Below are 14,078 nucleotides of genomic sequence, written 5' to 3'. Positions count from 1 at the left end.
AAAAACACTGACTATCACTAAGGAATTTCATGAAATTTACAGCACAGGATGACCCAAAGCCTTTGGAAGCTGGACCTACACAAGAGACCCAAAGAAGCTCTGAATCCAGATCAGCTCAGCTGCAGCCAATTTTGCCGTTTCAGGTGTGAACCAGCGGATGTAAGACTGTATTTCCTCTCCATAAATCTGGTCTGCCTTTTCATTAAATATAAATCTTAAACAAAGAAAAAAGAAACTGACTAGACATCAAATAAAGTAATATATTACCAGAAGTGACAATAGACTGCATGAAGAGAAACAAGTGGCTTTTAAAAGGGGATGCTGGGTCCCCCGGTCTTTGTATTCTGAAAACAAACTGAGAAAGCGGGTCAGCTGATAAGAAAGGGAAGTATTTCCCAATGAGGATAATGGCCAAAACTTAACAACTTCCAGTGGAATCAGCAAAAATACAACAGCAAATGGACTAGAATATACTGGCCAGAGTAAACCAAGATTCAAGCAGTCCTCATCTCCAAAATGTTGGCAAACTCCCAAACTTAGGAGAAATCTCAAACATTTAAAATCCTTGCCTTGCATGCGCCGGGATGCAACATGGGCGCCAATTCTAATCCTGGCTGCCCGCTTCCCATCCAGTTTCCTGCTTTGGGCCTGGGAAAGCAGTTGAGGATGCCCAAAGCCTTGGGACCCTGCACCCACGTGGGAGACCCATAAGACGTTCCTGACTCCTGGCTTCGATCGGAACAGCTCTGGCTGTTGTAGCCACTTAGGGAATGACTCAATGGACAGAAGATCCTCCTCTCTTTCTCTCCTCCTCTCTGTACATCTAACTTGCCAATAAAATAAATCTTTTAAAAAAAGAAAAGATGTTAAACTTGCTATAGCTTTCTACAATAAAAAATTCCTATAAGTCAGTGCACTCAAAATACTTGATGTCAGTTCTTAATCAGATATTTTACTTGAGCTTTCAACTCCAAGTCCTTAAACATCACAGACACAAAAATGTTTCTGTCTCAACACAGTCTCTCTGGTGAAGGTTCTGCGGAAAAGGAAACAAGGTCCTTGAACAGAAAAGGTGGTGGGTTGCGGAACGGGGAGAGAAATCTCACTTTTTGTTAACTTTATCATCCTAACTGCTCCAAAATATTAAATTCACATTATCCAAATAATTTTAGCAGTACTTTCTAAATAAAGCACCTACCTACACTGAAGAAGCTAAAATTTTATCACTTTAAATATATATGCTATTTAAGTTACCAAAAAATATTATTTTGCCTTATTTCCCCAATACAGATGTAAGCAAACATTATCCAAATATTCTTGTATCTTGCATGGTAAGAAAACATCAATTAGAGTAATAAAGTAACTTTGCTTCCATTACAATTTTTGATTTGCTAAAATTTTTCAATTTTTTCCCATTATTAGAAGTATCAATAATGCCAGCATTAAGCATCATGTCAAACAAAACTGATGAAAATACAAAGATATGCTTGTTGGAAGTCAAATGTCTCATTTATTGCAGAACTAATCATAAAAAGCAAACTCACATGTCAGCCTCTGATGGGCAGGGCTGTTTCACCATTTTAGGTCTGCCTCTTGGCTTTGGAATCTTGACTTCTGCAGCTAGTATTCATGGGAGAGGGGAAGAAATCACTGTTACCAGCTTATCCTTAAGGTGCAAACCTCATGTAAAAATAATATAAATGATACAAATAAATATGAACTTAAGTGCCTTAATGCAGATACATTCATAAATGAAAAAATAGTACCTCCCTTCACAGATCAAATTAGTAACAGCAAAAAAATTTAAAGGAACAACTGGGTAATTTTCAATTTCTCCTCAGTATGTATGGCTAAGAGGTCTTAAAATATTTTCCACTATATTTTGAAAGGAAAGCCATAAAACTGAAGGTTACTATGTATACCCATCTTTGTAAGTTTGAACAGAATTTACTGAGTTTTCTATCATTAATTTGATCCAATATATTTTCACATCCCAAATATTATGTGAATAAATTTTCAATTCTGTTTTTCTGCTTTGATCTAGCCCCTTTTGTTAAGCATTCTACTGTGAATAGAAAAGAAGTTGACTCTATTTTGCTTCACTTTTTATTAGGAATATGCTTCCAAACTTGCCAAATTAAGAAAATTTTAGGCAATGCTGAAGAAAGCCTGCATATTAAAAACATCCAACAGGGAGGGCCTCCTGAAGAGACTGGTTAAGCCTATCGTTCACTATATTTTCAACAATCACACCAGCCTCACTTGCTACTGTCTGGAGCAAACAGCAATAAAACAAAGCGAAGAATTAGTTATTTCACAGTTAAATACTTTATTTACACAGCAGAATCCATAGTTTATCTCCTTTGAATTCTGTTACGCATAATAAGCTGCCCATCTATCTACTTTATTCCAAAATACAGTAACAGAATGCAACAGTAAGTATAAGTCAAACAAAGACTCAAACATTAGTTATCCTACCTGCAGGTCGTCCTCTTTTGGGACTCACTTTTACATTTCCAGATGCTGCTGTGGCTGTTGAAACTACTCCTGCCTCCTCGGTTTCTACTGGTTTTTCTGCCTGAATCACAAAAATTTAGAGTAGGCAAAATTTAATTCAATGGCAAAAACATGTCAGTCTGTAACATGAGTTTATACATAAACGTAACTTCGACAAGATCTTTATTAGCTTTTAGCAATTAAAATCATCACAGCAACATCTTCAGACCTGGGTTGAAACACTAGTAAATCAGTTTTAAAAATCATTCATAAAAATAAAGCCAATATATATTTTTTAATTGTTTATTTAAAAGGCAGAGAGACAAATCTTTCATCTGCTGCTTCATTCCCCAAATAACCTGAAATAGACTGGCCAGGACAAGCCCAGGAACACAGTCCACATCTCCTGTGAGGGCGGCAGGAATGCGATGACCTGGACAGTCACTGCTTGTCTGCAAAGCTTGGATTAGCAGAAGCTAGAGTCAGGGGCCAACCAGCACTGAATCCAGGGCTTCTGATTCAGGACATGAGAGTAATAATTTCTAGGCCCAACAGCTACCACTAAGGCTAAGAACATGGAGGGGGAGGGGTAGGAGAGGTGAGAGGGAAGGAGAGTGACCTCCCACCCACTGGTACACTCCCCAAATAGCCGCAACAGCCAGAGCTGGGACAGGCCACAGCCAGGAGCCAGGACCTCCACATGGGGGGTAGAATCCCAAGCATTTGGATCAATGCCTTCCCAGGATGCAGTAACAGGAAACCAAGCTAGGAAAGAAAATCCTGAACTCTAATCCATTCTCCTTGAGCCAGTGTTGTAACAGCAGTTGAAGCCTCCACATAGAGTGCCAGCATCTCGTATGTATGCCGACTGAAGTCTCAGTTGTTCAACTTCAGATCCAGTCCGTTTATGTACCTGGGAGGACAGTGGAAAAGGGCCAAAGCATCTGGGCCCCAGTACATACATGAGAGGCCCAGAAGCTCCTGGTTTTGGCTTGGCTCAGCCCTGGGCTGTTGGGGTCATTTTGGGAATGAACCAATAGATAGTTCAATCTGATACTTCTGTCTTTTAAATAAATACATCTTAATTCAATATTTGGAATATTATGCAATTAGGCTGTAACAAGACACACATTGCTATTTCTAGTTTGGTAACGTTATTAGCATATTCAAGTTTGACTTTTGAACTCAGACTGGTATCTGATGCACTCCATAAAACATTTTTCAGAAAGAGGGACTGACTACAGCAGAGAATTAAGAATCTGTATAGGGCCCGGTGGCATGGCCTAGCGGCTAAAGTCCTCGCCTTCAAAGCCCCGGGATCCCATATGGACGCCGGTTCTAATCCCAGCAGCTCCACTTCCCATCCAGCTCCCTGCTTGTGGCCTGGGAAAGCAGTTGAGGATGGCCCAACGCATTGGGACCCTGCACCCGCGTGGGAGACCCGGAAGAGGTTCCAGGTTCCCGGCTTCGGATTGGCGCGCACCGGCCGTTGCGGCTCACTTGGGGAATGAATCATCGGATGGAAGATCTTCCTCTCTGTCTCTCCTCCTCTGTGTATATCTGACTGTAATAAAATGAATAACTCTTTAAAAAAACAAAAAAGAATCCTTTGAGAGCTATAATGTTCCTGGATAAACTGCTGTACAACTTTACTGAACAACTGCTCCAAAGAGAATGGATGAATTAATGTTACTAATTTATGAATTACAAGGGAGCAAAGGTGAAGAACCACACATGCAGAACAGACACGGACAGGAGGCAGTAGTACTGATGCCAACTCTAGGGACTGAAGAACCTGGAGAGCAGAGAACAGAAGGACCACTAAGATCTGCCGTTCCACATCCTGACTGCTGAAAATTCAGCTTTAACTGTATCAAGAAAACTAAAGCATTCAGAAATCCAATCTCATTGGTTAAAAAATTTAAATCAATCAACAATCTTGACCTGCTAACTTGATGTCTGATATCTGTAAAATATCATGTACTGATGATGAATGATCAATAAACTAACATTATCATTTAAATAAAGTACTACTTTGAACAGTGGTAACAAAAAAGTAGGAGAGTCAGATTTGAACAAAAAAAAGTATCCATTTCTTGTTTGTGAAATGTGATTACTAGTTTTATAAATATAATAATGCATATTCAAAGTATTATCAGGCAACCCTTGAATTGCTCTCAGCAAAATCTATAAAAACTCCTCCTGGAACATTAGCGCAGGTTGTCTTTTCAGAACCTTAAGAACCTACACTTGAACCAACCCTGCCCCAACCCTTACTCAGCAGGGATCCAGGCACCTGTGTTTCCACAAAGCTCCACAGATATCCAAGATTGAAAACAGCCTTAAGAGCTCTTTTCGGGCCCGGCGGCATGGCCTAGCAGCTAAAGTCCTCGCCTAGAAAGCGCCAGGATCCCATATGGGCGCCGGTTCTAATCCTAGCAGCTCCACTTCCCTTCCAGCTCCCTGCTTGTGGCCTGGGAAAGCAGTCGAGGACGGCCCAAGGATTTGAGACCCTGTACCCGCATCAGAGACCTTGAGGAAGTTCCTGGCTTTGGATCGGCACAGCACCAGCCATTGAGCTCACGTGGGGAGTGAATCATCGGATGGAAGATCTTCCTCTCTATCTCTCTTCCTCTCTGTATATCTGACTTTGTAATAAAAATAAATCTAAAAAAAAAAAAAAAAAAGGCTCTTCTCTGGGTCTAGCATAATAGCGATAGCAATGGCCATAGGCTAGCAGCAAAAGTCTTCGCCTTGAACACACCGGGATCCCATATGGGCATTAGTTCTAATCCGAGCAGCCCCACTTCCCATCCTGCTCCCTGCTTGTGGCCTGGGAAAGCAATACAGGACAGCCCAAGGTCTTGGGATCCTGCACCTGTGTGCAAGACCTGGAAGATGCTCCAGACTCCTGGCTTCGGATCAGCTCAGCTCCGGCCATTGCAGCGGCTTAGAGAGTGAACCATCAGATGGAAGATCTTTCTCTGTCTCTCCTCCTCTCTGTATATATGCCTTTCCAATAAAACTAAATCTGGGGGGGAAAAAAAAGCTCTTTTCTGATTAAGATGTACAGAAGCCAACCATTCTGTAAAATTCAATTCAAACTAACGTGCTCTTCGGGACAAGAAAACTTCTTCACTTACACTTCCTGCTTGTGGAAATAAGACATAAAAGAATTAGAAGCAGAATAGAAATGCAGACACCAGTCAGAGGCAGTAAGATTAACAACAATAAACAAAATACATTAATTTAGGCAAATAATCATCTCTACTGAACCATGTACTCCTAATAAAGCAAGGATTATGAAACTATTTAAAACATACAAATATCTAAAGTCTTAAATAAAAATACTTGACTACATATTCATTTCTTCCATATTCTAGTGGATCTTGCTGAGGCCTGGAACCTTCCGTCTCCCCACATTCTAGTTCTGTTTCCCCCAATCTCACTAAAAGCTGTCCTCCAACAGAAACCTCAGAGGACTGCTATTCCTATGCATTCTGCTGCAGTCCCACAAATCCACAACAGAGGATCACTACACAGTTCTCTTACATTATTATTCCTAGCAGCTGGGCCCTAATGGGAGACAAAACTAAATCTAACAGACATTCATTGCATATGCTCTTCCATTGGACTCTCGAAGCCTTTCATTACACCCTTTAATCAGGCCCCGAATAACCCTGCCCCCTACCTACAGGGGTGTGGGAAGAGAGAGAAGCCAATCAGAAGGAATTCCCAGAGTCCCAAGTCTCTTCGTAACCCCTGAGTCTCCTCCAGCCTTCCTTGCAACGTGAGAAAGGCTGCACCATCACCCTCAAGTGTGTCCTTCCTTTTCTCATCCAGCACATACCAATAACTCAGACTGACTCTTCCCACGGCTTTACTCCCTCCTACTTTTATAAACAGAAAAGGGTGAAGCTAAAGGAACTCATGTTTCATGTTTTAGCACTTCCCCTTGCCCACACAAACATGCTAAATGGCCACATTTGCAGTCTTTCCCTTCACATTTCAACAGCATGGTGTGTGTAACTTCCACGACACATTCTGTCCTCCAACATGCTTCCTCTGGCTTGTGTTCTCAATCCTGACTGGCGCACCTTCCCCATCCCTGGCTGGGCCTGCCCCGTCTCACACTGGCTCCTGCTCACCCTCCTCCTGGGCCTGCCCGCCTCACACCCTACCCAGGCTCTCTACTGTATTCCCTCAGGATTCTGGCTCATCCCTTTTTACCAGCATACTCCTCTTCGGCTTCACCCATCTTTATACTAGTGATTGCTTCATCAACATCTTTTCTCCCTTTGGTTCCAAAGGGAGTCCAGCACCAGACACTTGGCTTCCTCCTCCACAAGGCTGATTCCGGACTAACCTCTCCATCCCCAGGATCGTGTCTGGTCAAGCAACAACCCTGAAGCCACATTAGACCGTGCCCCTCTCCCTTTACTTCCACCAGCACTCTCCCCTTTCCTGCACTACTGGAAAACCCCATCCTCCACTCTCAAGTCAACACTTTCCAGAGGTCTCTCTTCACCTCGTTGGTTGTTAATTCACTATCTTCACTGCTGTAGCTTTCATGTTTCACATATTTTTTTGTCTCAATAAAAATCACCTTTCATGAAAACAATAGCCTATGTCATCTCTATTTGCTGCTCAATGCCCTGCCTGACCCCAAACAGGAAGTACTAAAATTCTGAAGTTTTCATGGAGTTAGTCTGGCAGCCCCAATCCAACCACTGTCATCCAATTGCTTTTAAAATGGCAAAAAAAAAAAAAAAAAAAAAGGCACAGGGCTGGTGCTGTGGTATAGAGGCTGAAATCACCACCCGCCATGCTGGCATCCAATCTGCAGAACTGGATGAGTCCTGGCTGCTCCACTCCACCCCCCCGCTCCCACCTTGTTCTACCTAGGAAGACAGCGGGAGATGGCCCAGAGATCTGGATGCCATTTAAGACTTCTGTGTTCCTTACAGGCACATGAGGCTCACTCCGTTCCTGCACCTGCTCCTGACTCAGACTGCCTGGGGAACGCGCATCACGGGGGGGAACGCGCATCACGGGAGTCAACGCTGACGACGCAGGGTCTGGTCCCAAAGAAACGGCAGGCATTTGGGGAGTGAACCAGTGCACCGGCGCTCTCCGCCTTTCAAATTTTTATGAAGTAGTGTCATTGAAAAGCTACATAAAACAAACTAAAGGGAGGCATCTAATTTTAAAACAATTGATTCCTACCACATTTGCATATTTCACTTCTTCATGATCATACATTTCGCTCCTCAAAGATAATGGTCTGGTAATACTGACATTAATTACAAAAAAGGCCTGAATTTTATGTATGCGTCCATTTATACAAACAGCCTCACCAGTCTCTCCCCCTCCTTTATCTGCCTGACAAAATCTTGCCTCTATTTTAAAATCTTGTTAAATTGATCCCTTTCCTGCCCAAACATAATCCATAAAGGATACAGAAACCACTCTATTTTTCGAATTCCACTTCCTTATGAGATGCTGAAGTCATGATTTTATTTGTATGTTGGTACATAACAGAGGCATTACCAGGATGGAAACAGGTGTGGGCAGAGCCTCATTCAGGGAACAAAGGACACTCACATTACTGAAACGCACAGCAGCCATCCGGTTCCACACTGACACGCTCTGACATCACATGGTGATGCCACAAACACCGTTTAACAGTCAACACTGACACAGTATTTATCCAGGTTTAGAAAGCAGTTCTATAAACATTTTACATTTGTTCATATCACTGCATTTTTTCAACTGTTAAGCATGTATTACTATCTATTTTACAAGGAACACAGAGGAAGAGTCTCTGAGAAACACAAACAGTTCTGCTAACTAAAAACCCATCCATAATCTTTAAAACAGTAAAGGGTTTAGAGTAAAGATGAAGTTAAGTAAAATTTCATTGTCCTGATTATTCTTCAATGCTAATAAAAATCAAAATTCAAGTAAGAGCCCTGTGGTTAATCACTGAAAGTACCTTTCTCTTTCTCCCTCTCCTAGCAGCTTTGGGAGTGCTCATGTCAGTCCCTTTTGTCACATCCTGAAAAACAAAAAGAAATACCAATAAAACTAGAGCAATTATTCCAAATCTGAGGGAGACGGTCTTAAATTGACATTCACGAGCATGTTTCACCAAAAGCACTGGGTAACTGCTTTGCTTCTCTGACCTGTGAAATTGTAAACATTTAAAGTCTTGGCATTATAAATAACCATTATCTTCATCTGGAAAAACACATTTCCATAATCAGCGACAAGGCTACTAGGTTTAAAGACAATTCAGTACAATGCTCTTTCTAATATATCTATCCATAGTAGCTGTCTTTAAGATGGGGAGATGTGGGCCCAGCACACTGGATTAAACACCTGCCATCACCAAATCCCAAAAGAGTCCTGGCTGCTCCACTTCTGACCCAGTTCCCCACTAATGTGCCTGGGAAAGCAGTAGCAGATGGCTTAGTGCATGGGGTCTGGCCATCCATGTGGGAGACCCAGATGGAATTCAGCTCCTTCTTCAGCCTCATTTGGCCCTGACTCACTCCCTAACTGGTGCAAAGGCCAGGGTTATCTCTTGTCTCTCTCTGCTACTCCACCTTTCAAATAAACATAAAACTTTACATTTAAACACAGGTACTTGTTTGGTGCAGTGGTTACGGCACTAGCTGGACACCTGCCTCCAATACTAGGGTGTCTGGGTTCCAGGCCCAGCTCTGCTTGTTTCAGGCTGCCTGCTAATGTGGGCAGCAGATAACGGCTCAGCACCTGAGAGGCAGAGGCTGAATTCAGGCTCCCAGCAGCTGCACAGCCGAGCCCCAGCAACTGCGGGCATTTGAGAGTGAGTCAGCAGGTGGAGTTTCTCAAATAAACATAAAACTTAATAATATTCCTAACAGTAACCCACCCCATAGTAGGACCTCATGTTTTAGTTAAGTTACTGATTTATTTGAGAGGCAAGTAAACAGGGAGTAAGGTGAAGAGAGAGATATCTTCATTCTGTGGTTCACACCTAAATGGCAGCAACACAGAACTCCACATTATCTTCCATGTGGGGTCAGGGGTCCAAGCGCTTGGGCCACCTCCTGCTGTTTTCCCAGAGGCATTAGCATATTAGCAGGGAGTGACTTTAAGAGAAACAGCTGGGACTTGAACCTGCACACAACTGGAATGCTGGTACTGCAGGCAGGGACTTATCCCATGATGCTGGCCCGAAGGCTCATGTTTTAAACTTCATAATTTCAGATACAACACCCATTCCTTGATGTGAACTTTAAGTACCTCCTCATTCATTTTTCGATGTCCTTTAAAGCAGCAGCAGCAGGCATTTAGCCTCATGGTTGGTACATGCACATCCTGTTTCTGAGTAACTCACCTATTTCCCAGGCTCTGGCTCCTCTGTCCTGTTTCTACCCCAAAAAAGCACAAAAGATGGCAGTGATGGTCAAATAATGTGGTTTCTGCCACCCACAGACAACCTGTAATCCCAGCTGCAGGTTCCAACTCAGGCCTGGCCCTGGTCATTGCAGGAGTTCGGGGGATCCATCAGCAAACTGTACCTGCTCTCTCTACACTTCTCAAGTAACTAAAAAGCATGATCACAGTCAACTCATTTCACAAGTTCTTCCTTGTGGCAAATGGGTTTAGAGGGAAGGAGAAAGAATACATACCTCATTACTGGCTTTTTCCTCATGATCAGTATCTTCCTTTGAAACACTGGTTTCTTTTTCTTCAGCTTCAACATCAGATGAGGCATTTGACTGTTTAGCCGATGCCTGTAAGACAACAACCCTATCAATTTTGACAAACTTATACTTCAAATCTAAAATTTTCTAATCACAAAAGAAATCAAAAGTCTGTTCACAAGTTACAAAAGAACCCCAATTTCTATTCCACAGGACAATGTGAATATGCATAATTTAAAAAATAATTTTAAGTGCTGCTATTTAAGTCATAAAGGATTGTATTCCTGTACAAAGTATAAGACTTGGACTTTCTGCTTAAAATCCAGTTCATTTAAAATCCAAACATAATGATTCTCATAATAGCTACTGAGTCGAGCAATCTTCGCTAATTTTTAAAAAAGATTTACTTTTATTGGAAAGGCAGATTTACAGAGAAGGAGAGAAAAGATCTATTCCCTGAGTCACTGCCCAAGTGGCCGCAACAACTGGAGCTGACCTAATCTGAAGCTAGAAGCCAGGAGCTTCTTTTCGGCCATCCTCCACTGCTTTCCCAGGCCAAAATCTGGGAGCTGGATGGGAAGTAGGGCAGCCCGGACACAACCTAGTACCCATGGGATCCCGGCGCTTGCAAGGTGAGGATTTAGCCATTGAGCCATCAAACTGGGCCCGATCAATGCTAAATTTTAAAAATCACCTTAGGTTATAGGTAGATGCTTAAATTTAGGAGCTCTACTCTTTATTTCTTTCTTTTCAAATATGCCATTCTTAATGTTTTTCTAAGATTTACATATATTTATTGGAAAGGCAGATCAGATTTACAGAGAGGAGACAGAAAGATCTTCCATCCACTGGTTCACTTCCAAAATGGCCACAAGAGCAGAGCTGAGCTCAGCTGAAGAACACGTTCCATTTCTACTGATGGCCTCCCTTTACATTGTCAAAGCCACCATGGGACATAGCATCCACTTAGCACATAGTTAGTATCTATTCTTCATGTATACTTAAAATAGCATTTTTCATGCCTGGAAGTAAAATGACCATCTGTGGCATTTACTGACAAGGACAATGGCATTTACTGACAAGGACAACTGCACCCTTGGAGTATCCAAGATTTGATATTCCAGGTGAAAGAGCCATCTCAACAGCTTCCATAGGTGAGAAAAACACAGCCCTTAGGAAGAACTTACAAAAGTTACAGGAGTCCCTTCTGTGACTCTGTCTTTCAAATAACAATCTTAAAAAAAAAAAAAAAAAAAAAAAAAAAAAAAAAAGCTGTAAGTTGTGTGGCCAGTACATTAGCTCAACTGGCTAACCCTCCACCTGCAGCACTAGCATCCTATATGGGCACAGGCTCATGTCCCAGCTGCTCCACTTCCAATCCAGTTCCCTGTTTACGGCCTAGCAAAGCGGCAGAGGATGTACCCACATGGGGGACGCAAATGGGAGACCCAGAAGAAGCTCCTGGTTCCCAGCTTCAAATTAGTGCAGCTCTGGCCAGTGCAGCCATGTGGGGAGTGAATCAGCATTTGGAAGACCCTCTCTCTGTATAATAAAAATAAAAGACCCTCTCTCTGCAAAAATCTAACTTTCAAATACATAAATTTCTAATACAGAATTTCCTATTGGCCAGTACTTCTTTCTTTGGGTAGCTCGTTCTCTCTAGCTTCTGAACACTCAAGTCTTAATAAAAGTATTTATAATGATGATGAAAGAAAAACCATCAGGCTATCTTCATCAAGATCTCTTCTCACAGCTCTCTGGTCCTATTATAAGACCTCGGTAGTTTAAGTCAGAACAGTTCTGGGACAGAACTCAAGTGTGCCAACTGACATCATAGAATAAAACTGTCAGTAAACACCAGAAGACAGAAAGACAAACAGTAACTTTTGCAGTGTAGAAAAAAATGATGCAAACTGGTTTTTTTGTACAAACGAATCACTCCATGAAGAACTTAAGTGTCACATACACATGAACAAAACCTCCAGACACAAATATAGAGCAAGTCTAACTCTGCCACTGTTGATGTGGTATGTATAATTTGCACAATTTTGATAAGTACTTCTGTACACTGAACTTAACCTATGTGAGGTTCAGACTATGCACTGAAAAATTAAAATAAGAAAACTGAAGCACATGCCTTAGAAATTACAAACCCTGAGTATGAGTTAAGGTGGCGAGCACTCGCACACAGTTTAAATCCAGCAACATACGAACAGGAGTCTGATCTGGGTTCATTCTCCCACATTCCCTAACACAGGGCGTGGGTCCTGGAGCTGTTCTGATCCCAGGTTCCTGCCAGCACACACTATGGGACGCCAACAGTGTTGCTCAGAAAGGTGGTCCCTGCACGCTTTGGGAGACCTAGAGTGAGCTCCTGGCTCCAGTGCAGCCCAGGCGCCTGCGGGCCTTCGGGGAAGGACCCAGCACAAGGGAGCTCACTGTGTCCCTCCATGATGTGCTAAGTAATAAATGCTCAAAGTACAATAACTGTTCCTGGTTTTGCTTTAAACTGCTTAGCCATGTAAGTAATAAATTTATCAATCATCTACATACATATAAAAGGTCAAGGTTCAACCTCACAAGTAAAAACACAATAATTTTACCTGAGTTTGTCACAGGACACAATAATTCCTTCCTACTCACAAACCTCTAAAGTTAGGGTAGTGAGTATTTTGTAAGATAAAAAATACAATACTAAACTAAATTTTATGTAAATGACTCACCTGTTGACTTGAAAATTTCACTTTAGGATTGTTATCTATCTCCCATAAACCTTCATTAAAACCTTTTCGTTTGTTTGGTTTGCCATACTTTTCCTTATTCTCCGAGTATGGAAAAATATCCTTTGGTCCTAAAAAAGCACTGGAAAGAGAGATGGATTTAAATGCATAGCAATTGCAAATAAATAATAAACAACTGCACAGCACTACGACATGATCTACTTATTAAATTCTTAATCTAAATTATACTGCAAATCCTATATAAATGGTAATGGCTTCCTAAATCCAGTAATAAGCTCATAGATGCATAATCCTACTTAAAAAAAAAAGTCAATGTAATTAAGCCAATAAGCTACACATTTTAAAAGGTTAAAATCATAAATTTATTTTTTAAAAGATTTATTTTATTTTTATTGGAAAGTCAGATTTTACAGAGCGAAGAAGAAACAGAAAGAACTTTCATCTGCTGGTCCACTCCCCAAGTGGCTGCAACAGCTGGAGCTTCCCTGGGTTTCCTGTGCAGGTGCAGGTCCCAAGGCTTTAAGCCATCTTACTGTTCCCAGGCAACAAGCAGGGAGGGGGATGGAAAGTGGAGCAGCTGTGACACAAACTGGCACCCAAATGGGATTCTGGTGTATGCAACACTAAGATTTAGCCATTGAGCCATCACACCAGGCCCAAAACCATAAATAAGAAAACAACAAAAATCATGAACATAAAAAGCTTTGACAAAAAGTACTAATCAACACTTTAAAAAAAATTATTTTTATTGGAAAGGAAGACAGATACACTGAGAGAAGGAGAGACAGAGAGGAAGATCTTCCCTCCGATGGTTCACTCCCCAAGTGGCCGCAACAGCTGGAGCTGAATGGATCCAAAGCCAGGAACCTGGAGCCTCTTCTGAGTCTCCCATGTGGGTGTAGGGTCCTAAGGCCTTGGGCTGTCTTCAACTGCTTTCCCAGGCCCCAAGAAGGAAGCTGGATGGGAAGCGGGGCCGCCAGGATCCATAGGGAATCCCGGCATGTTCAAGGCAAAAACTTTAGCCAACAGACCACCGCATCAATGTCCTAACCAATACCTAAAAAAAAATTGTTTTTATTGGAAATGCAGGTTAACAGAAAGAAGTAGAGACAGAGAGAAAGATCATCAATCCACTGATTCACTCCCC

At 42.0% G+C, this 14,078-nt stretch overlaps 1 protein-coding gene across 1 annotated transcript in view; it reads right to left on the bottom strand.

The window, feature by feature from the left end:
* PSIP1 (PC4 and SRSF1 interacting protein 1) overlaps nt 1-14,078 on the bottom strand; it is a 40,629-nt gene that overhangs the window by 8,420 nt on the left and 18,131 nt on the right. The window contains exons 4-8 of the mRNA XM_058672166.1: nt 12,914-13,052; nt 10,176-10,280; nt 8,492-8,554; nt 2,479-2,578; nt 1,545-1,620 (exon numbers count right to left, since the gene is read on the bottom strand). Coding sequence (XP_058528149.1) covers nt 1,545-1,620; nt 2,479-2,578; nt 8,492-8,554; nt 10,176-10,280; nt 12,914-13,052 — 483 coding nt within the window. The remainder of the gene's footprint in view (nt 1-1,544; nt 1,621-2,478; nt 2,579-8,491; nt 8,555-10,175; nt 10,281-12,913; nt 13,053-14,078) is intronic.

The sequence above is a fragment of the Ochotona princeps genome, chromosome 14 (genome assembly GCF_030435755.1).
Source record: "Ochotona princeps isolate mOchPri1 chromosome 14, mOchPri1.hap1, whole genome shotgun sequence".
NCBI classification, from domain to species: Eukaryota; Metazoa; Chordata; class Mammalia; order Lagomorpha; family Ochotonidae; genus Ochotona; species Ochotona princeps.
This window is presented reverse-complemented; position numbering and strand designations above follow the sequence as displayed.